General features: G+C 32.3%; 1 protein-coding gene across 2 annotated transcripts in view; it reads right to left on the reverse strand.

The window, feature by feature from the left end:
• Window positions 1-20382, reverse strand: part of LOC131853094 (CCR4-NOT transcription complex subunit 1-like) — a 40083-nt gene extending 19701 nt beyond the window's left edge. Inside the window, exons 1-2 of one of the 2 annotated variants that reach the window (XM_059203907.1) lie at window positions 20038-20381; window positions 4741-4962 (exon numbers count right to left, since the gene is read on the reverse strand). In XM_059203907.1, coding sequence (XP_059059890.1) covers window positions 4741-4962; window positions 20038-20139 — 324 coding nt within the window. In that variant the 5' untranslated portion in view covers window positions 20140-20381. Of the gene's footprint in view, window positions 1-4740; window positions 4963-20037 lie in introns of both variants that reach the window. The other variant, XM_059203909.1, reaches the window with a different exon arrangement.
• Between the last annotated feature and the right edge of the window lie 5617 nt (window positions 20383-25999).

A 25999-nucleotide genomic window follows, 5' to 3' on the forward strand; every position in this document is an offset into this window, starting at 1 on the left:
TCTAGAGGAAGTTTTATATATATATAATACATGTACAACCCCGGGCGAAGCCGGGACGAGTAGCTAGTAATATTATAAATATTTCTTACTCTCACGCAAAAAGTACTGAACGGATTTTGATAAAAATTTAATATAGCGAAAATTTATCATACATCACACTAACACATATGCTATAAATTTCATGCCAGTGAAACAGCGGACACAGCTAGTACTAAATATAGTAAAAGGTAATGATATACCTAATATAAGTTAAATAGTAGTCAGTGTAAGGTGTATAGTGTAATTAATTTCTATTAGACAACTCGTCCAATTGCATCTATTCCAGGCGATTTTTTTATAATTACGATTTTCATTATTAATCGAGTGTAGCACAAACATCGAATCACTCCAGCATTGTTACTTCTAGTCGACGTTGCTTTTATATTATCAGTGAGGCAAAATGCTAACACAGCAGTCTGCATTACATTCGTGGAACAAAAACAACCTCTATAGATATAATAAAATTTTTGCTAACTATAAATGACGCACACATACTGCGTTTCAATGTATGCGGGCCAGTATCCAATTGCCGGTTGAATATTCATATCAGCACAATGACCATATTATATAAGTTTGCAACTAATACCGACCTAGTCTGATTACTGTAAATGCACTAAAATAATTTCTTATAATTATTCGAAGCGTTCATTATCTATTATAATGAAACAATAACCTATATTTTAATTAAATGATAATAATGCTAGAAATATCGTTATTTGTATAGTGATCTTACTGTAATATTACACAAATCGTAAAATATTGAATTTCCCTACATGATCATGCGTCTATACCTAAACTTTGGTAAAGGTTTAGAACATAACTGTTTATAATAACATTCGAAATATCGAAAGTTATTAATTAATTTATATATTTTTAACGATATATTAGTCATACATGTCTAAGTTTAAGTAAGTAAGTTTAAGAAAGAAACCTTACGTTTAATTCTTAAATTTGAAACTAAAAGCATCCGCGTATCTAGACAAAATAACATAAAACTTAATATACTACATGTTATAAAATGTATATGTAAAGCATTAAACAAAAATTTCCGATTTAACAAATTGACCTGCAATACTGATTTGTTGATTTGTCTGCAGCACTACACCCCTGAAGATGGGTGACTTTATTTGAAAATTTGTAGTGTCTGGGATATAACACATGTGTAAAAAAAGACCGACAAATCCACAACAAATCGCTATCGCCTTCCTAATCTCAAGATTATGGAACATTTCATTATTAAACATGCTACTTAATTACCTACATATCATGATTTAATATGCTACCAGTTAGTTTGTAGTCGGTAACGACAAAATAAAACTCATTAATTCGACATTACCAACAATATAATATTTACATCACTAGCATAGTCAAGAACCTATGCTTTAATATCTTTTTGTTTTTCTCAATATATCGTTAAAATATATAAAGAGGTTAGATTTATAACAAGTTACGTTAATTAATATATCCTTCAAATATCCTACAAAATTGAGATTGATTGAAATCAGAATCAATTAAAAAAGGAAAATGTATATTCACCCAGCCGCACGCGCAGTCGAGTTGACAGGGCGTCGCCGAACAAATGCAATGCAATTACTAATGGCTCGCTGTGATTAGTCGCGTAGCGACTTAGCGAGTAAAGGTTCGTACGGTATAGGCGTCAAAGACGTCGTGTTCCCCCCAATTAGAGTTGCCATGCGTCTGGATAAAGCCGGACATAGGTTTTTGATTGCCTCTCGGCTTGTCTGGCTTTTAATAGACTTTTTACATTATTTTTATTACATAACAAATAATTAATTATCATTATTGTTTAACTTAAAGAGAAGAAATTTTGTTGTGATTGGATTGTTATATTTTTGTCGTTCCTCTTTTTGAAGTAACAGCAGGCAAAGAAGACTTATTTGTGCAATTGGCTTTCATTAGAATTTAAATATGTTGAAATATTAATTACCTCAAATTTATTTTTAACAGAGAATTTATTTGATTGGTATACGATTTTATTTATTTTAATTGGCTGGTTAATAATTGGCATAGGATTTTATTTATATTTCATTAGCTTGGTATTTTCATTTACCAAGAGTTATGGTAATTTTAACAACAAAAATGAAATACTTTACATACAAAATTTTTGCTGTACCTATGAATACTGAAACAAAACTCTCAATAATGTAGGTTGTCCTGCCTTTTTACCCAAATGTTCGGCCAAACTGGCTGATCTGTCAGGCTTTTGCCATAATTTGTAGAAATTTTAACAAAAAGTTCAATTATACATACAATTTTTCTGAAAAATGTAGTGGATTGTCCGGGCTTTTTACCCAAATGTTCTACCAAACTGGCTGATCTGTCCAGCTGTTAGGCATGATTTATGGTAATTAAAAAAAGTTTGACTTTACATACCATTTTTGCCGTACCTATGAATATGACACATAATCCTCAATAATATAGACTGTCCGATGTTTTTACCCAAATGTTTGGCCAAACTAGTAGATCTTTTAGCGACCTGGTAACCCTACCCGCAATCAACAACAGCGACACCCGACCCCTTTAAGGATCATTTTCTGCACTATAGTGCAGAAAAATGACTATAGTCAATACTGAGTTTTACTTTTGCCCACCTAGCATTCAAGGAATAAAACACAAATGACTTTTTGTTAATTTAGAATTGTGTTGTTCCAGATAAGCAAATGCAATATCTGGCAACTTAAAAAGAGCAGGCAAATAACGTAGTTTAAAATAAAAAACGTGAAAGGTTTCCTCTGTTTTCAACCATCTTCAAAACAAGTAAGAAACACTCAACTGTACTGTTTTTTAATGTGTTACTACAGTACATTATTCTACGTGAACCAATTTTAATATATTTTTTTTCATTATAATAACGAAAAAGGATCTTTATTCAACCTTTTTTTATTATGAGAAATTTGATCGCACGATAGTAATTTCATATTACCTTTTTATTATCTAAATAACTGAACCGATTTCGATTTTTTGTCTGCTGTTACTAGTGTGATCCCATAAAGATAAAGATCTGATTTATTTGAATATGTAAAAAAATCGAATGACCATCGTGATTTAGGCATACTTTACTTGCGGACTCAAACCGTGAGGTCGTGAGTTTATATTTTCACAGAATGACTAAATTAATGTCATAATAACAAATCTTTATTTTAGTCTGCTTATTGTCTTCATGGTCAGATCAATGTAGCACTTGAACTCAGAACAATAAATACCAAATAGCAGTCAATTACAACATCCGACAAGCGCATCAACGTCGCCTTAGGCACGTTCTTATTAATCCCGACGACCCTATAACACACACACACACACACACACACACACACACACACACACACACACACACACACACACACACACACACACGACACCGTCCTCGCCGGCGAAAACCTCATCCACACCATACCGCGCAATCAACATGGCGCATGGCGCCTATGCGCGCTCGGGCGATCCACACCGGTGCCGATCCCCCGTCCAATTCAAGCAAGGTTCGAAATTACGACGGCCTGGGCTGAGGTTCGAACCCCTAGCGGTACCCTCAGACTAAAGACATCTCCATCAGGAGGAAGTAGGCCTTCAGCCACTCCATAAGTCCTTCCGCGGGTTTGGAGTGCCATCTGCACTCGCCCCCTATCGTCCGGTACTGGTGCCCCGCAAACGTAAACCGTTAGTGGAAGCAGGTGCACCATTTCATTATCATCCATCGGATGGTCTGGCCACGGTGAATCGTTTAAGAGACTGTTTTGTTTAAGGGTCCGTGTGGTCATTTACCTGTATGTAAAGGTCCTATAACTGATGGAAATCTGCAGGTGTGGCAGGATCAGTAGCTGGCGGTGCCACATGTGACCGAAGTACACATATTCTATGTTGATATATAGTAGTTATGGTGCTCTGGACACATGCCATGGAAGCAGTAGCCTAGAGGTGTCAGGTTGACGTAGGACTCATCATTTTCATTTATATCTACACCTCGTAACTGTCTAGATGTTTTAAATGTTCGCTAGCTGTTACCCGCGACTTCCTCCGCGTGAAAATTTGCTTTTTTTTTATTAAAGTATATGTGAAATCCCTAAAATAAAAGTAGGCTAATACATACACCTTATAACATTAGCATTCTGCGAGTGAAAATCTCGTCAAAATCGGTCAACCCTCTTTATATATTAACAAGAACAGACAAACAAACTGGCAGATTTTTTTTAAAACCTTTACCTACATTGTAGATTTTATTATTTTACATTAAAAAAACATATAAATATTTAACATGTATATTTTTATTAATATTTTTAAGGGCACATGTTTTTAGGGCATAGGGCATTTAACGGCTACAATGTTTAATATATGTACGTCTAGAACAATTTGCCTAAAATAATCTATTATTTTGGTATATCACCTCTTTGTTTACATTTTTGTTCTCGAGTTGAGCAGTCAGTCACTGGTACTGCACCAATGTGTACACCACATATTTGTTTACAACACTTAGCCATGCAACGATTTCGGCAAGTATATTTGAATACAATGTGTCAGGAGTGGAGCCTAACAGCACTTCTCATATTCATTTTGTTTGTTATTGACATTTCATCACTATAGAATGAGTCAGAAATACAAACTGCTGAATACAAATTTTTAATTTTTGGTATCGTTCAGATAAAAGACGCAGTCGTGTTTCAAATTATAAACATTTAAGACGCATACCTTTTGTAGAGCCCGAGAAGGATTGTCGACTGCGCGACACAGTACTGTAGATTTTGCTGGGTGGTTGAGCAGTGCCGCCAAATGCTGCGACAGAAGCGACGCGTGGAGGTTCGAGGTGATACTTGAGCTGGGCCGATCACTATCCCAAGATGCCTTCACCGCTTCAGTAAGCAAGCACCTCAGAAGATGGTTTTCTGCTTCCAGCCCATAAAGACTGACAAGCTGTTGGAAAATACGAAAATAAATTATTAACATAATCAGCAGTCACAATAATCGTAAAACATAAACTGAATTGCAATTATAAAATACTAGCTGTGCCTGCAGCGCGTGAAGAAATACTGACTTTGACCAAATAAAAAAGTTTCATCTTCAAAAATAACGAATTTACATTTATTACGAATTTCATCCCCTATTTTACTTTATTTAATCAGTTAACATTTTTACAAACTTTGAGTGTCATATTTATTTTTATAATAATAATTAATAATCAACAGCCTAAGTTTCAAGTTCCTAGTTTTGAATTTTTCCCTACAAACTTTCATCATCTCCCTTTCAACCCCTTAGAATTTCCACATTAAAACTACAGTACTGTCCTTTCTACAGTACAGTTCATTTTCGAGAGTTACTTTCGCATTTATATCAGTGAGGATTTCAAAAACTGAGACCGCATTGGTTGATGACTTCAAGAAATAGTTAACAGTGCCTCACTGGAATAGCCATAATTAAAAATATGAAATATTACATAAGGGAAAAGGTACGCAATATCCTCACTGTTAGACTGTAATCGATAGTCACAAAGACAGCGATTATTAGTTTTACAGAAGCGCCGTTTTGTTCTATTGCGTACTCGGTATTCCCAGTTTCACAGGGATTTTCCTGAGTCTTTCTTCTCAATGCAATTGTCTTTTTGTAAGTTAACATAATTGGAGAGGAAATAAATAACCTTCGACAATTAACACAGCACCATCTAGTTCCTAACAAAGCTTGTGATATGGGGATTAGAGAACAGATATGCTTAGATATTTTTTTTTAAAACATACATAATACACTTATGCTACATAGGCAGTGCCCTATTTGAAAAATGCTGAAGAGCAGAACTTGTACGCGCCGAGTACTGAACGAGGCCGTAATATTCGAATTTCAATATAGTAATTGGACAGTTTTAATTAGAATATTTTTAATTTCATATTAAATCTGTAAAACGCCGACTATATTATTGTGGCGACTGTGGTTTGCGTTACGAGATCTATGGCACATTAGTTCAAACATCGAACGGTGTCACACCTATTTTAATTACGAAGAATTTGTTTAATAAATTTAAGTTTAAAATCATTTAGCTTTCTTATGCCCACTGGATGCGACTACCGTAATTAATAGAAAACAAACAAAAATAATAGAGGATAAAATAAATAAAACAATATAACGCAAGGTTTGTGGTGATCAACATTGATTAACCTTGCCTTTACCTTGTGTACCATGTTTACACGATTAGATATATATTATGTGTGTGTCAATAGTTGACAAAGTTACCCCCCTCTGAGATACCAATAGTACATATATGTATTATTATATCGTACAGAAACAACTCCGATACTAATAAGGCGAAAGATTTGATTGAGCCATTGAAATGGCCGGAAATTACTGGACCGATTTGAAAATTCTTTTATCATTAGTCCTACTTTATGCCTAATGAACATTGATTATTTTCATAAATGTTAGAGATCCGTTTGAAAATTTCGATAATGTAACCCAAAGTGTGAAAAAAATATCAATAAAATATGGCCTACGCCGTGGAAAATATTTATTTATTCTTTATTGCACTTTTAAAAAATTGTACATATGGCGAGCTTAATGCCATATGGCATTCTCTACCAGCTAACCATTAGGTAACAACAGAAAGCGATTGATGGGCAGTAGCATAGTGATATTAATAATAGATTAAAATTATATACTACCGTTTTATAGAAGAAATCAGTACCTACAAAAGAAGTTCGCGATACAATGTTATAGTTACGTCACAATAAGTTTCTTTTCATGTTATAATATACAATAATAACGCCAATTCAAACTAGGCCAATTATTCGTACCTTTATCATTTTAGATTTTTTTATGAAATACAAAGACAATGACATACATGCAATCACACGGTAAAGAATGAACACTAAAAATAGGTAAAAAAACAATGACGTTTGCGCGCGCGGTGGCTTTCCCGTGCTAAATCGAGCGCGCTTTTGATCGCTGAAAGAACGTGTCGCGTAAAGGCAAAACTAATTACTCCAACTACCCCGTTTAAAACAGTCGTAACCGTATGTTATGTAATATTTTATTACGAAGACGTTGTACTAAGTCCTCTGCGTTAGTTATCTATTTCTTACCGCCAAGTTGCTTTCTCCGAAAGCCATGTTTCAGTGGTACGATAAGATATGAAATTGGGATAAAGTGAAATAGAAAAACGAGGCATAACACCTTATTTCTTCAATTGGCAATTCATGTGGGGTACTACGTACCGTGGTCGTCAAATCACAATTGTCGTTCTAGTATTGTAATAAAAATTGTATGTTTCATACAGTCATATCTCTTCGTACGTTGATTGCATTACAAAAAAACACGTATAACTTGAAACTAAGATTAGATTCGTACATATTCCTTTACCATAATAGGTATCTATCTATATATACTAAAATTATCGTCAATTTGTACAATAAAAATTCTTATAATCAAGTGTTTCAATGGACCTTGTAAGAATGAGTTAAAAACACGTTTGTCATTAGTATATGCAATGGATAACGTATGTAGTCTGCGCGCACCTATGTAATAGTTCATATCTTACAAATTTTCATGATTACAATTAATAATATATAGTTAATCGTAAAGAGATTAGAATCCAAAGACCAGGCAGAATACTCATATAAACCATTTTATTTTTAGTGAAAAGGAAGAGACGGGAAGGTGTTCTTAGCATTGTGGACTTATGACCCGATTGTGCCATGTACGATTAATCTCCACGCAATCTCCCTGCTAACTATCGTGATAAGTTCCTAGTGAAATTATCGCGATAAACTATCTGACCTGACCTCATATATCATCTTCCATTGGTGTCCCGCCAGCTTAAACCGTTAGCGACGGTGACGCACCATTCCATTATCATTCATTAAAAAGATCCTACAAATTGGCTATAACTCCTTGTACAAAAATAACCTAGCAGGTTTGCCTTGTTTGCAATTAATGTTCTGGTCGTATTTTATAATCACATTCTCGTGTATATATATATTGTTTAACTAGACCGCTTGCAGCTTATTTAATAAGTGCAAATGAAGAATTATAGCAATAGCGCTGTTACTAACAAACGCATTAAATGTTGTCTGGACTTTCACATTATGTTAATTATAACTAAGCTTACCAGTGCCTTGTTTGCTTTTTCTAGATAAAATATTAAGTCTCTCCTTGCGATACAATTTATTTTCATCTCAAATTTGCTTAAGATCAGTTCAGCCGTTTAGTCGTGAAAGGTAACAAGTATATAAACAGACAAACATCATTTATAATATTAGTATATATTATAAACTAATGTTTTAAAGAGAAAAGTTTGGTGTGTTGATAAAATATAGTATTTTATGAATTATTCCATGATAGAAAATTACATTAGTGAGCAATATAGGTTATTCTGTTTATTAGAGATATGTACTAAAAATGGTGGACTGTTTTGAGTGGTATTTTGTGTTGTTTAAACTAATGCTATAAATACAAGTCAGTTTGTTGGACTACATAGTCCAACAAACTTTAAACAATTCTTTATATTTAATTTAACTCATATGTCATCTCATAACTTATACTTACAATATTCTCTTTATCTCGTTAAATAAGTTATAAGCAGAAGCAGGATATTATATTTTTGTTAGCAATTTCGATAAAGACATACAAAGGTTATTTATTAATTATAATAGATTGTGAAGAGTAGATGATATAATTATGCAAATGCATATCATTGCAATGGTACATGATACAGATAATACCAATTAAATGTGGACTAGTGCCAACTGGCGTTTAAAACATAAGATAATGACACGTAAATATGATACAATGTCAGGAGCACGATAATAAATTTTCCAACACAAACAATATTATAACGTTTAAAATTATTTTTTTAGATTAGCTGAAGAACCTACTATGTATTAGATAGGAGATATTAGAATTCTAATATTAATACTTTTGTAGGAAACTTATATTAAAAATTAAACATATAACCATCGACAACAAATATTTGAAATTAATATTATTTCCTTATACAAAACACTAGCTGTTTTTAGATAAAAGATCTTACGTCTTCGTTATACAATGTATCTATCTATCTATATTAATAAATCCGTCAAGGGGTACGGTAGACTCGAACGAAACCTTATGTGAATAACAAAACATAAAAAAATATTTATTTCGAGTCGACAACATATATCCGCAAAATTCGGATTATGGAGTATTTCGTTAAATTCTAATAACACTGACAAACAAACTGCTGTCGCCATCTTTCATGTCACTAGCTAACAACCAATCAACACTATGCGTGCGTTCGCGCCAAAGATCCATCACAAAGAACTGTGACATATGACATGTGGCGTTGACGTTTCGCGAAAATATAGTTTTTGACAATTTTTTATAACAAAAGAGTTATAGTGTATACAGTTATGTGTTTTTTCTTTAAATTGGCCTATTGCGAGACAAATTTGACAATATTTTTTTATTAATTTGTTTCACGGCTCTGAATACAAGTCCTTTTTAGCCCAACTTAAAGTTTTACAATATAAATTACAAAAATGAAAGTCAATGTCCAATGTCAAGTAATAATAAATGTCAAATGTTATTTCTCTGTTCTGATGAACTTATTAAAAAAAATCACAATTTCTTCACATTTTATTATTACACACATAATGCCAGGTATTTGCATTTTTTAAATAAGGTTGTGGCACTATTGGAAATTAATGTTATTTACCCATTTTTATAGGTTATACGGAAATAATGTGTGGGTGTTTATTTAAAAAGCATTAACACCAAATTAATAAAGTATAGTATTAATAAATATATGGTTGTTGTATGAAAATAGATTTTGTTATTTTTCACTAAAATAAAGACTAACTGCATTTTTTATAAAACAAATGACCTTTTCATAGTGTCATATATTATTTAACTGATTGTAAGAAAAAAATGTTGGTTTGTAGATTTATACTGTAAAAATTACTATTTTTAAGGAAACAACAAAAATATATTTTTATTCTGTATAATACTACGACAGTAATGGAAACATTAGTATATGTACGTAAATTATACAATTCTGTTATGGAAACGTCATATTAAACTTTAAAACTAATTTGTTAGAAAAAAGTTTGTGATTAAACAAATCGGTATGGCTACCCCGCTACAGGTGGTAACATTTTTTTTATTCTTTTTAACCTTAATCGGAAAGGCAAAGGGAACTGTGCCCATACAGCCGAGGTGGTAACATTATTTGAAAATTTGACATTTAAACCTGTCAATTTAGTCTCACGGATTAAAAAACAAACTATAACCAAGTATGGCATTTACAAATGAATTACTAAGCTACTTGGTGTCCCTGTAGCCCCAAGCCCCGCGTTTATGGGGGCTCGACCCCAGAGTGGGAGAATAGCAAGTGGCTAACGCGGGACGAGAGGGAAGGTTGAAAGGAAGAGGAAATGGATAGAAAAAAGAGAAAGAAGGGGAAAAGGACGGTGGTGGACCACGACGACGTACTGAAAGAGCGACAAAACTAGGAACTCGACAAATCCCGGAGAGTCGCGCGGACTAAATAAAAAAAAAGAATGTAAATGACGAAAAAGAATGGGAAAGATGTTTGGATGAAGCAATTGGTTTTAAATATCTGGCAAAATAGAGAGTGCTTAAAACAAAGAGGTTAACAGAGAATAAACCTTAAAAGTTATATGTTTTGTTACTTTATTTTGAATGTTGATTTAAAATAAAAATTATTTACATAAATACTTTTGCACTTATATATTTCTATAGTATTTATTAAACACAATGAACGAAGCTTTACGTATCTATGCCTTGCTTACTTAATATTCTTTAAGAACCGGACTACAGAAGTATCTACCCGAGCGAAGCCGGGTTTTCACCTACTATTATATTAATGTAAACAGTTTTTAAGGTCTGTTCAGTTTAATTATGAAAAGGTAACGGACAGACACACATAAGCATTTGTAATATTAGTACCCCTTTCTTATAATTAATAAATACCCAGCATAGTTCACTCAACGCCATCTAGTCCCAAGGTAGGCAGAGCTAGTGCTGTGGGTACTAAACAACTTATAGAAATACTTAGATATACGTAGATCTTTTTTTTATTAATATATACATAATATGTATACATAAAACCAACATACGAACTCATGAATACAAATGTTTGCACCGTGCTAGGAATCAAACTCATGAGACATGGAGGAAGGGAATTGTTAGTAATGTGAGACTATTATTATAAATAACTCCATTGCTGTAGATATACCACGTCAGGATGACCTCTACGGTATTTTGCCTGGACACCATATGATAAATTCCTGGTGAATTTGTCTTGAGCTTTTGGCATGCGATAACGGACCTGACTTCATTTTATCATCCTCCACTGGTGCCCCGCCAGCGTAAAACCTTAGCGCGGGCGGATGCATCATTTCATTATCACCCTAAAAAATCCGCTTGGGAATAAGCCGCGCCTTTTTATTAAAAACTAATGTCCTAACAGACGAAATGCCAAACTATCATTTCTTCTTAACTCAGCTTGATTGCGATGGATAATAGCTGAACAAAGGTTATAGTAAGATATATTGGAGTCGATATCAAGTTCTACACTTTGTGGATCACCTTTATTATTCATAATCAGTGAATTGTGATCGATCGATACTTGAAATGGAACGTTCCGCAAATTACCCCTATACCGACATATTAATTGTATATTCTGCTACGTTCGTTATAAATTATTTTGTAACTTATGTAGTAAGGTTATTTGTTAAAGATGTACATAATGGAATCAACACATGTTATTTTCTCACAGACAACAATACAACAAAAGACATTTACGTAGGCGGCGTAGATGTAGATGTAGAAGAACACATACGTTACAATTTATATTCGTAATATCAATAGATATTATAATGTATGTGTTTTTTTGTATTCATATATTACAATATTATGTGTAATAAAAGATAATATTGTAACATATGAATACAAAAAGTAAGGTAACATGTATACAGATATTGCAAAAAAAAATACAAAAATAATGACTGACTTTACTGAGCAACAGAATTCGAAACTATAATGGTAAAAAAAAAAGAATATTTGTCTGTCTGTATACACTCATCATGCAAAAACCACTGCAGTTTACAACAATGTATGTAATGCAAGAGGTCTTACTTAATATAGGCTCCATTTTACCGCAGTCAGACATCTTACTCTGTGCGATGCAAGTACGGTAATAAATTATTACACGCAGGTAATATACAGGTAGAGTGAAACGTTATGACCTAACGCAGCCCGGCTGGTATTGATCGTTAGCGGCTGAGACCGTTGACCTGTCTGCTGCGCTTCGAATGCACTCCCCAACCCCCTCGCAACCGGCGCAGTTAATTCATAACGAATGCGCCGTGATGGACCGGGCCGTCTGAGGGCTCATTTTATAATAATGTTGCAATAGTATATTTTAAACCTTTTGATATATTTTTTATAGATTGGCTATTATGAATACATGTACCAAGCTAATATGGTTAAACATATTTTGATGTAACTGAAATTTTATAAAACAGTTAAATCGATATAAATTATGTACGTATTTACAAAAAAAAAAATACTAGTTCTGTAGTAGCCATGACACAAGCTCTTCTTATCTTGGCTTATAACGATTCAGCAACACCTAAGACACTATTTTATTATACGCTTGAATATGTTATAGTTTGTTGGTAAAAGAAATAAATAGCAATGAACAAAGGAAATAGCTCAAATTATCGTGGTGATGGGTTACTGATAGTGTCTAAACCCACGACTTTGGTAATATTATCTAATATATATAGCAAGTCAGTTGTAGCGAAATAATTCATCTTTCGTCTAATTCCATTAACATGTGTAGATTCCGCCGTTTAGTAATAAAAATACAATACAAAACCGACTCACTTTCATATTAATATGGGATTGCTGATACGCAGTTATACGGTTAGTACTACAAATATAAAATGGTTCATACATAATTGCAAAAAAATAAACTTAAAACTTTCTGAGAGGGGAAGGCAATTGTTAATAATGGGGTGTAGTCCCCATTGCTAGCAATATACATGTTACGGTCGACATCCACACGGTTCCCCCTGGAAATCATCGTGATTAATTCCTGGTTTTATTTAATCACGATGGGCAAAAGACCTAACCTCATGCTCATCTTATCATCCTCCATTGATGCCAGGTCAGCGTTAACCGTTAGCGCAGGCGGGAGCACCATTTCATTATCATCCTTGAAAATATAAAATCTGTCTGAAAAAAGAAACCGTTGTAATATATACGTAATCTAATTTGTAATTGCAATGGTATTCGTTAATCAATCACAAATCAATGTGTCATTAACCTATGATTACTGAAAAACCAAACATAATTCAGCAGTATACAGTATAGTATAGGGATTACATACATATAATAATCATGACTTATTGTGAAGTTCGATGTAATATATATATAATATAAAATAATTCATAAAATATTATAATTAACTGAAAAATATTAAAATTTATATAATACTTAAATATTTAAAAAATCTAAAATATCCTAAGTTACACTCCTTATGAAATAAGCAAACCAGCGAGTGTTAGTCCCGTCAAAATCGATCTAGCCATATCAGAGATTATCAAGACAGACAATTTTGTTTTTAATAGTTAAGCTGGTAATTTGAAATTATAATTAACAAATCTATTTTATTTATTAGTATAGATTACCATTTCGTAAATATTAGTTACATAAAGTTAGCCGACAAAGATTTCGTGCATAGAGATATGGGTGTGTCATTTATCTCGCCCAGTCGTGCGGTGCATAGCTAGGTTCGCTAGCTGTATCTAGGTTTAAAGGGTGGGAGGGCGATGTATTGATTTTGCATGGTACTGAGGGCGTAACGCACCGTGGGCGTCATCTATTTTGTAATATCGGCTTGTTCGCCGTTGCAATCATGTACAAAATAATAAAAAAAAATTACATTAAACCTCTTATTACAAAAAACATAATGTTCAATCCATTTTACCTACTGAAAAGTATTGTCCTAGCTTCTTAAATAATGTGACAAAACACTAGTAGTTAAAATGAATTTATAGAATATTTAAGTTTTTATAAATAAGAGGAGCACAATTTTTATAAGTATCCAATCTAAATAATAATATTATAAACGCAATAGTGTGTGAGTATGTTTGTTACACTTTCACGCAAAAACTACTGATCGGATTTTGAAACTTTACAATAATATAGCTCATGCATAAGGATAACATATAGGCTATATTTTTTATTGAAATTTGAATTGATCCGCGGGCACAGCGGCAAATAATATGACAAAAGAAAATAATAAAAAATAAAACAAATTCGCAAAAAAAAATATGTCACTGGAATGGTCAATAAGCTGAAGATCACCTAGATAAATGGTAACCGTCGTCAATACACATGAACAGCACCACAACATCACGTTATCATGTGACGACCGTGATACTTCCTTGTTTTATTCCTTTATCCGTAGCATCTTACAAAGCAAGAAACTACCTTGGCACCTAAAGTAGTAGAAATAAACCAACGCAGATAGGTGGCTTTCAAAATTTATTCTACGCGCATTTATCCCCTTTCGGATTTCATAATTATCATATATGAAATCCGAAAGGGAGATAATTATTACTTTGAAAAATTGATTCTATAATATCGTTTATAAATTGAAATTAACCGTATAAACTACTACTTTTAATCGCGAGCAATTATTTCGCAACTTTTAGCATTAATTGGGTTATTATTAAAAATACCTTACTAATAAATAAAATTGAGTATGCAGAAATATATACAATGTAAATTATGTTTGTGTGCATTACAAATTATGTTGTTATGCCAATAAAGCATATTTACTTCGCTGAGCAGGATGTTTGATATTTAATCTACTTATTGCAACACATAGCTTATGTTGCACTAAGAATTTACATTGTATACCTACTTCGACAAAAATAGATATCTTGATATGGTAGTAATTACTGTAATAAACATACATACATAGTATACATCTAGTACTCAACAACCCAAAGGTCATGACTTCGAAGTCGACACAAACTGAATAGCAACACTATACATATAAAATACATAAACAGATAAAAAATAAATGTTAATATATTTATAAAAGATATATATAGACATAAGATAGTTTATTATATATGATATGTATATAAATTTATTCGTATAACTACCATTAATAAGGTAACGAGAATAATATTTTTTATATAAATGAGTAATTTAATATACTATATATAATGTACTAATGTTTTAAAAACATAAACATAATTAATATAATACTACACGTTTATTTCGATTAATTTCATTGTAGTTGTTAGTGTGATTAATAAAAACTGAATATATGATAAAAGATTTGTTAGTTCTTTGCTGCATTAATATATCTGACTCAGTAATGTTTAGTTATTAAAATAGAAAAAATATCTAAAAATATATTAGTCACTTCATTGTTTAGATATACATAAAAATTGCACAATTGTCTTGAATAATACCCTGATAAAATCACTCGCAAATACACCACAATATGGAAGAGACACTGATTCCTGAAACACGGTTATTTTCTATACCTACCTCAGAAGTTGAAGACTTTAAAAACGTTATTACAAATTATGACAAAAATATATTATATAATTTTGAAAAGGACTTCAATAACGTTATTACAAATTATAACAAAAATATATTAAATAATTTTGAAAAATATTCGCGTTGAGCACATACCCAATCCCATTATTATAAATTTCATAAAGAGGCCGTCTTGCTGATTGTTAACGACTGTACGGCTGAACGGTAATAAAAAATTGGCCTAAAAATATAACATTATACGAAAAGGCGGCTAATTAAGAGAAAATATACTACTAGATAAATAGGCTATCTTATATCACCACATTAATCTTGAAGGAATGAAATTTTCAATTGTCAAAGACGCGGAGTAATTCCTAGTTATCTTATAACTTTCAAAACTTGCTATTATTTTGAGAATATTAAAGTAATTAAATTGATTAGTACATAACACAAAATCATTATTAATCATACATATATCGTGTTCTATTTCCTATTTCCGCAATTTTGCATTCTACCTTAAAACAAATGCATTTCTCGAAAGATCGATTAAAAAGGTGACTATCGATGTCAGTGCGAATAAAAAGTTAAGACGAAACAATAGAGTCATCATCGTCATAATTACCTAGCCCTCATCCCATTTTTGTGAGTCCAAGAAAATTTTGAATAAAAGCAATAAAATTAAAGATATATGATAAAACAACACTGATTCAAGCACACAATTGTGTGAAATTCCGTCCTAATAAAGGATTTTCAGAATTTAAGAAAATAATTTCAATAACGAAGTACCGGAACGAACCTGTCAAATTAAACAGTATTATCTGCCATCAATTAGTCTCACCAATTAAGAAATAAAGATATCATTTTTATTTTATTAAGTCATCTCCTCAATGTTCAGAAATATGAAAATAAATAAAAACTTGACTCTAGTATTTTGAGTCTTTACTATAATATGCAAGCAGTTCTTAACTGCAATCATAAGATATAACGTGACATCATGCAATTAAATATCCTATTATTCTACTGACTGTTACAGTGTTGTATAATATATTGGACAAAGGCTTTAGTCATATATAGGTATGTAATCTAGTTTTCTCATGTTACGTTTCCAGCTCAGTGCAAAGAAGAAATCTTATTGCACTTATGTAAATTATAATATTATTTATAGCTCTTATATAAGTCGTAACATCCGTACAATATTAATTAAAGTATTTACCTGATTGGAATGGACGTATCGATTTCATTGCACTAGATGCAATTGCATGCAAACTGGTGTACAGCGAAGTCATTGTCCGATAGAGGTATTAGTTTTTTACAAGAACTGTCACATGTTCAACTAATGTACTAACACGATACAAACACACTAATAATTAATTTAAAATGTGACTTAATACTTAATTGGAATGAGTATTATTTTAAAATTGGAAATATATTTCGGATGCACTACCTAGACGCAGGAACGGCAAAATGGCGATTGCGCACAGGTGTCACGAAAATGATAGACGCGCTAACATATTTTCATTAAAACGCGGTATATTTAAAATATATTGATCACAGAGGTAAGTTTTTGAAATTAAGCTGTTTTATAGATATTATTTAAATTGGTGTCAGCCATTCAAAATAAGAACAAGAAGATATCATTTTATTTAATTGAACGTACTCGATCGAAAATGATTCCGGTCCCTACACACATAAACAGCCATAAATTATATCTATACTGCAGCAGTATACAACAGATGCTTACATACCTATTATATTTTATCCAGGAATTGAAATAATGTTTTCTTTGTGCACGCATTTTTTATTGAAATTGCTAGTCATGAGTTACTTCTTAGAAACATGTTATTCAACTGATAAGACTAACATTTCTATATAATTCTTACATTAATGGCCTTGCTTATCCCATTGTTTTATAGTCTGTGCAGTATGCAATTTTCATCCACCAATCCCTATCAGTCGTCACCTGAGATTAGTCTCCGTTTTTGCATATTATTTTTCACATAATGATCGTATTCTCTATACATCAACTTTAACATAAAAATCTTTCATATAGGCCTCACTCATTTACATTACATCTCCATACCAAGATAATCAATCTATTATAATATTATTCAATACCTAAAATTTCAAAGATGATATTAATGCCATTATATTGCACACCTTGTGGATTATGTAAAATTTAATGTGTATGAAAGTGTAGTGGTCAAGTGGTTTACTAGCTTAAAATATACAAAAAGTTCAAATGTGACTGACACAAAAATACTTGGGGTAATTTATCATCATCATCATCTTCTTCTGCCTTAACCCATTTACTTTGGGTCCGCATAGTATTTTTTATCTTCCATATATCCCTGTTCGCTGTCATCTCATTATTTACTCCCCTTATTACCATATCATTTTTGACATCCTTGGTGTTAACCAAGGATGTGAAAAATGATATGGTAATTATATGTCTTACTAATTCTCCAGTGAAGATAATATTAATATCAAACTAATTAATTTGATAGGTGGAATGCTTGAAAATGAAAATTAGGAGGTGGTAAGCTTGCATCCTGCCAAATCGGAATCATTAAATATTGTATATTTAATTTTAATTAGAGATTGAAATTATTAATATTTGGTTATTGAATTAGAAACTCATTAACTGGCCATATAACAAACTATATCTTACATATAAAATTCTCGTGTCACAATGTTAGTTACCATACTCTTCCCAAACTTGATCAATTTTTATAAAATTTTATAGGCATATCAGTCGGTCGGAGAATTGGCGACTATCTATTTTTCATACCCCTAAGGGATTTCCACCCCTAAATATATTTTTTTATTTTTTTGACATAATATTTTATTGACATTGAAAAATACATACAACTCTAAATATTCACCCTTATAGCATCAACCCCTATTTTTTAATAGCGATTTTAATTTATATGGCAAAACAATGTTTCCCGGGACAGCTAGTATTTATATAAACATTAATTTGCAGAAGAATGGTAGTCATTTGTGTTTACCTACCTACCTTATTTTTTCAAATAATCTCTCACTAAGAAAACACAATGTATCCTAAATCACTTAAATATTTTCAATACAAATTATGTTTTATACTGTAGTTTTGGAGTATTTAGTGTGTTATTATTATTACAAATAAAATATATTTATTCTATCCATCACTCTTATTACTATTATAATGATGGCAAAAAAAACTGTCACATATACAGTAATCCACAATCTACATACATTGACAACCCATAAAAACTCTTAAATTTTCTGACAGTTTACTGAAACACTGAAGTTTCTTCAGAAAAGTGACTGTTTTAATCTTTATAACATTACAGTAGTACCTATTTTTTAGCTATTGTTCCATGTTTCTAGTAAGGACTGGCTGTCTAACAGGCACATAATGTGTGGGAAATTTGACAATCATAACATAAGGTGAGTCCATTCGTCCAACCCTCCACATAACTATTACAGTTAATACCTTGTGAACTTGTTTCTAACCTAACATCATGTAATTTTTTTTAATGGATTATAATGGATCGGTGCTACTGCCTATGCTAATAGTTTAAGCTTACAAGGCACCAGTGTTTTTTTTTATTATACATATGTGTAAATAAAAAAAAACACAGGTCTGAGAATGTAGAGTCTAAGTTGGTTATGAATGGGATATAATAGGCATCAGTGTAGAATGATGGCATGATCATGAGGTCAGGTCAGTCAGCCCATTGTGAAAAAATCACCAGGAATTATCATAATGGTTTCCAGAGGGAACCACATGGAGGTCCACCTGACATAATATGTTACTAGCAATGGGATGTTCATCCCTATTATTCTCCATTAGTATTTAATATTAAAAGCAGTTTTTTTTATTTAATAGTATTATTATACTATTAAGTTAAAAATTGAATTAAATCAAATCAGACATATAATGAATAAATTCCCTTATTTATTCTAAAATTTCTAAAATGAAACCCCTTCCCCATTTAGTGTAATACTGTTTAGGTCTTTAAAATAGATTTGATATTGATTATGAAAGGACTCTACATTCACACAAAGAAATCAATTTACTATAATACAATCTATTCATCATAGGCATCTTAGAGAAGTGTTTATTTAGTTGCATTTGTAATCTTCTTATCCGCAATCTAAATGCAAATACAACATTGTCATCATCAGATTTAACCCGTTATAAGTGGTAATTAAAAAAACTAGATACATTCAAACCTGAATAATGGCGATCCCAATGACGAAACGCTAATAATATCATAATTATTTATATGCTGCTACTTGGCAACAAACTGTGAACATTGCATTAATAAACACGATAATTTTTACAACAACGTTGCAGTTACCGAACGTCCGTGGCCGCCCGACTTTACAATATGGCGACAATAGAAAACAAAGACGAGCTGTAGAAATTAGCACAAATGTAAAATCACTCACCTGTGACAACTCCTGACTCGTTTGTTTGAAGTTTTTCTTATTTAAATTAACAACAAGATAATTGATTTGCGATAAGCTCAACGTTAAAGGGTCCAGGTTCATAGTTCCATTAATGCGAATACGAAAGCTTCAAACACGTTTGAAGCTTTCTCGATTTTTGACGGATTACTACAGTAAAGGTGTGTTCTTTTACAGTTTGTTTACGAAATAACAATAAGCCTAAGGTCAACATCACCAATAATATTGTTCACTTCATTAAAACCAATGTAATTTTAGAACACTACAATTTGTATAACCAAATCGCGACGAACCGATGAATACGACGAAGTGGGCTATTACATGTTCTGAAATGCTCTCCTTTATTGTTCGGTTGGCAGGGCCTGAGTCAGGTCAGCCCTGGTTAGCCAACAATATAATGTAATAATATTGCAAGTTAAAATTTTTCTAACACGTAGAGTACGTGACAAATCTTTTTTTTTATTTGTTGTAAAGTTTTGTAGATTTTGAATTTTTTTTAACTTATCCATAATTATAAAATACGGGCTTTTTTTATAAATACGTACATTTTACCACCAATATTTACGTAACACAATTTTCATGGTGCAGACATTCATATTTTTTTTTGTCAAGTGGCAATATAATATTTTAAAATTCTGCCAACATGTAGACTTGCAATGTACTACATTGCTAGAGCAAAGAATAAAGTAAGGTAGAGCTACTCAGTCATTTTTGTGTTATACACAGAAATAAAAATCTTGTACTATATATTAGATCAACTCTTTAACAACATACATATTGTATTTTGCGAATTTCCGTATTAACATACGGAATCTCGTCTCTACGAGGATTCTCTTACGGTTGTTATCCCTGGGGCTGCTCTATATTTTGCTCTATGTTTACTCTATGTGGAACGAAGTTTAAAAAAGTTTGTGGCAAACATTTGTGCCAAATTTATTTATTCGTTAACATCGCAGCCTTGTTCGGAATGGACCAAGAAAAATAAGTCTTGTCAATTAGAAGTTTGTTACACTACTACGACAATATTATTAGTTTATTTTGTATGCTAATCTGGGTTTACTCTTTATTGTTACGCAGGGAAAATCCCTCATGGAGTTCCGTCCATCTTAGTGGTTGAAGAGATAAGTACTGTGAGACTCCTACTTATTATAAACCCTATGCGGTTGCCCGCAAGCGGGCCCTCAACACGTGGGGGGAGCTCTTCCCAGTTGGAAGACGCCTTGGAATACGGGATACGACTCCCCTATTTTAACTATTGTTGTGAGGACGACAGACTTACAACCCTAAGACAACCATCCACAACAGGAGCAGGCCACCAAGGGGACGCTTTACGACCGGAATGGGCCCCACTCGAACCCCTTGTCCCAGCATGCGCCGCCCCTGTCGTCAGTCTATTAGCCACTAAGGTAATGATAACTCGAAGGCATTATTACCCTACGAAGGCATATTTGAATAAATTTACATATTTTTATTTATGTAGCATGTCACGATGTCAACCAGCTCGATCTCCACACGGTCTCTACTAGACATCATCGTTATTTTGTCACGATGATTTAACTGACCTTACTTTATAGTAATTCCATCATACACTGAGTCATGGCTATCAGGCCCATAAATGGCTACCGTACCATCTCCGGGTACTAACGGGTAGATCCGACGTTCCGACGACATTCGTTCATAACTTTCATGAAAATAAAGATAGAATTGTAATTCGTATTATGGTTTTGAATTGTTATTATCTGCTGCTCCTGAATACATTTCACAATATGCAAGAAATGTTGAGTACTGTTAAAAACGCTTTGGATTAGATTACTAAAAGGCAAAACTCCTCACTATATCTTTATATAGCTAGCAGGACAACACTCGCATATTCTGTTCATAGCACAACACATAACATAGCAATAAAGGCTCAATTAGTAACTAACTACACAGCACTTTTAATACCATTAGCCAAACAGATTGAATAAGACGCAGAGCTATGTACAATTAATTACTCTGCGGGATATACCTGCTGTAGCCGCGGCCCAGTTTGTGAGATGTTTTAATACTACCCCTACAGCAGTCGCAATACAACACTTACAAATGTATGTATTTCCCCTGGCATACTGAGGAACACCGTGGAAATTTTAGTCAGTATGAATCTTTCATATTTCACCCGTACGGAACGAGTGTTCCAATTTATGAAGATTTTCATCACATTACAAATCAAACAAAGAATACCTAGCGAAAAATTATACAATATTTGTATTAATTCAACTATGACTGATATAAATTTTGTCATTCTCGTAACTTTTTATTTACTTTTGTTAATTTTACTGCTACTTTATTTTTCTATTGGCTTACGTCTTTTATTATATGAATTTATCTAGAGATAGGTTTATTGAAAGCACATTGTTAGAAATAAAACAAAGTTAAACCTCAATATATTTTATTCACCAAGTATATTTTAGTCTTTAAGGAACTCTACTTTTTCTAAGTTACCTCTTCAGATAGTCACTTGAAACTCGTACCTACATTTCGTTATGTTATTTGTTGTAAATAGTATTATACATAATGCATCGTATAGATCATGTACATTATATAGTACTAGCTATGCCCGCGACTTTGAATAGAATAGAATAGAAAATAATTTATTGAAATAAACTTAATTTAAGCACCTTTGAATAGTCAAGATTTTTTTCTTAAATCTACCGCTCATTCGGAATGCTGTCTCATCACAAGAAGAATAAGCAAGAAACTTGTGTGTTGCTCTTTTAAACAATTCTTGTAAGTTCACATTTTACAAGTCGAAACGTGTGAATACAAACTACCAACCAGCACTAATTTATTTAGGCTCAAATATACACAATAAGATTAAATCAGTCGTAGTGATAAGAGCAGACCAGTCCCTACAAGCAGCACTCGTTCACGAGTATGACCAGCCATCACTGCGCTCGACCATATTTTAGAGAGTCCAATGACCCAAAAACCCAATGAAATAGCTTCATTGTTCTAACTTAAAATATAACGAATTTCCATAGAAACTTTCATCTTCCATTTTGTTTTACCCCTTAAGGGTTATATAATAACATACTTTGTATATCATATTTATTCATATTTAATCAAGAGCCTACAAAATAAGAACAAACTTCTACCTTTTGTGGTATTAAACGTAACCATTCCCTTTCTCAGACTATCTGTGTACCAAATTTCATTAAAATCGATTCAGTAGTTTCGACGTTTTCACATTGCTAATAATATATTAGTAAGGATTATTAATATATATATAAAAAATATGTTTAAGATTTTCAATATGTATATCCAAAACCCCGTGACATATCATTAACTAAATACTAGTATTCCTAGTAATCGTTTACATTGTAACAAATTTCACTCAAGTGGGTCATAACTCAATGGAAATTAGTGTTATAGAGCGAAATACGAAGCGCGGAGCGATCTTAGAGATAAGATTTGCACTCTTTGTAACGGTACTCCTCCGAAATGGCTTGATCGATCGAATCAATTTCATTTAAGGTCGATCTTCAGGCCTTCAACGTTTAGCACTGAAAAAAATCCGATCGATCATGTCCTTGAGGAAGGGTGCTATAGACTTAACATGGCGAAAAAATACAAAGTTCTACTGAAAATAATTTAATTTTAATTACCGAGTTCAAAAATAAACATGCTGCACTAAACATGTGATCTGATATGTAAACACACCGATAACAAACTATAGTCAATGTAACAACAATAAACAATAAAAACAAAATTTTAAAATGTAGAGACCCTACCTACTGTATGAAGTGAAGCGTCTACTTCACAGATTAGACAAGGCACATGATTAAGAAAAAGTCACATGAATAAAAAATATACTTAAACGGATAAAATTATTATAAATTAGTAGCCAAAACAATAATAAGAACTAGAGACAGACTGATGAAAATATTAAGAAGGGAGCAGTAAAAAGTTACACTAAATGAAACACTTCCGAAGATCAAAAATTCAGTACCCAGGTACTACAATATATAAAACAGTCGTTTCGTGTTTTACGCGATACTTACAAATTGAATCAAACATTTTCATTTCTTACTCACGATAAATAATTACCTCTATTGTATCTTTTTTAGAATTAAATGCAATAATTGAAAGTAGAAAAAGTCTAAATATTATTGAAATAAATGACGCAATTTTAAAAATCAAGTACATATACATATATACAAATACTACTCACGTTTAATATTATTTTATACTAGCTGTTCCCGCATCTTAGCGTGGTATAGTGACCTTGGATCGCCTTTTTAATCATTTAGGCTAATAATAAAAACTTTATAATTCAAAGTTCATAAATAACGAATTTCCATAAAAACTTTCATCCAATCAATTTATATTAAGGGTAAAATTTTGAGAAACTGAACATAATATTTATATTTATTCATCAGCCTAAATAATAAGTTACAAGCTTCTAACTTTAAAAATATATACGCGGCGATACTTCCGTAGGTTGTATGGCTTTCCTGTTCCCTTTCAACCCTCAGTTTATACTGTATACCAAATTTGATTTAAATCGGTTCAGTAGTTTTGGCGTGAAAGCGCGACAGACAAACAGAATTCTGTCTGTCTGTCGCTTTATTAGTAAGGATTAATTATTTCCATTGAATTGTATTAATATTTTGTCATAATCTTGTACAACCCGTAATATATTTTTGTATTTTATAATTATATGCATCTTTATATGGTGTTTATTATAAACACCATATAGTTGTTGCTTGAAGTGTAAATAGAAGTGAAAACCAGAATGACGTTGCTAATTTTAATTAAATTTTATGAATATTTTAAATATTCATACTAAAAGTTCTTTTACTTCTATTGGCATAGAAGTAAAAACGTAGATTTGATGATAGACTCGGCAGTCTCTATAACTCCATTTTTTTCTATCCTACTACCCTAACCATACTAGTTCGGTCCTCTTAATTCATTTTCTTATGAAACATGTTATGAAAACCCTTACTTTGAACTTTGTGGTTTACCGAATATACGATGCATTGTTGGGTCGTTCTACACAATTGTTTGACATAATGTCTACTAGCTGTAGGAATCAAGTCAAACAATTCTTCCTATGATTGAATTGCAAAGGTATTCAGTAAGAGACCTTCATATAACTATATTTTTGACATTAACATTGAAGTTACATGCAATTGAGATTTAGATTAGAACAGAAATTATATTTATGGGAGATGTCGTCGATATACCCTCGACCTTTGAAGCTTTGACTTCCTACTGTAGGATATATGATGTCTTTCTCTTCTGGCTGCAGTAGTGAGAAGCAAATTTTAGTAAACGCCTTCTTTTGCCATGCAAATATTTGCTATACGGGAGATACCGTTCGCACCCGGACATAATTGTTGGATTTGTCCCAAAGTCAATTTGAGAGTCTCAAATTGACTTTGGGACAAATCCAACAATCCAGTCAATTTCTCGTCCTCTAAAATAACTAAAGCGCCCAGTTCAATACTTTCTATTGCAACTTCCACTTAACCCCTTTATTGGAGTTCTAACACGTACTCTCTGGACTAACGATGCGAGAATTGCGGACGTCAGGTACTCAATGTAATGGTAACGATACAGTCGTGAAGTGATGTATAGCAAATTCTTCACTGATGGAGCAGTCAACCTGACTTGATTTGATTTTAATGGTCAGCTAATAAGGAAATGGCCAGACGTCAAAGGTTTTATTAATCTGTAGGAATTATCGTATTATTTAATAGATAATAGTATTAATCTGAATAAAGGGGGATTAAATGAAAGTAGCATCATTCATCTGTGGCAAATTATAACGATTTGTTTACTATTATTAACAAAAAGGAAAAAAAAATGTTTGTTGCGACGAAACTAGATTTATTAGAAAATATAGAATTAGATTTACCTTGTCTGCTAATGAAGCTTTTAATTGATAAAATATATTCTT

This window comes from Achroia grisella, unplaced genomic scaffold (assembly GCF_030625045.1).
Source record: "Achroia grisella isolate CSIRO2021 unplaced genomic scaffold, CSIRO_AGI_Agris_v1 utg874, whole genome shotgun sequence".
In the NCBI taxonomy this organism is placed as follows: Eukaryota; Metazoa; Arthropoda; class Insecta; order Lepidoptera; family Pyralidae; genus Achroia; species Achroia grisella.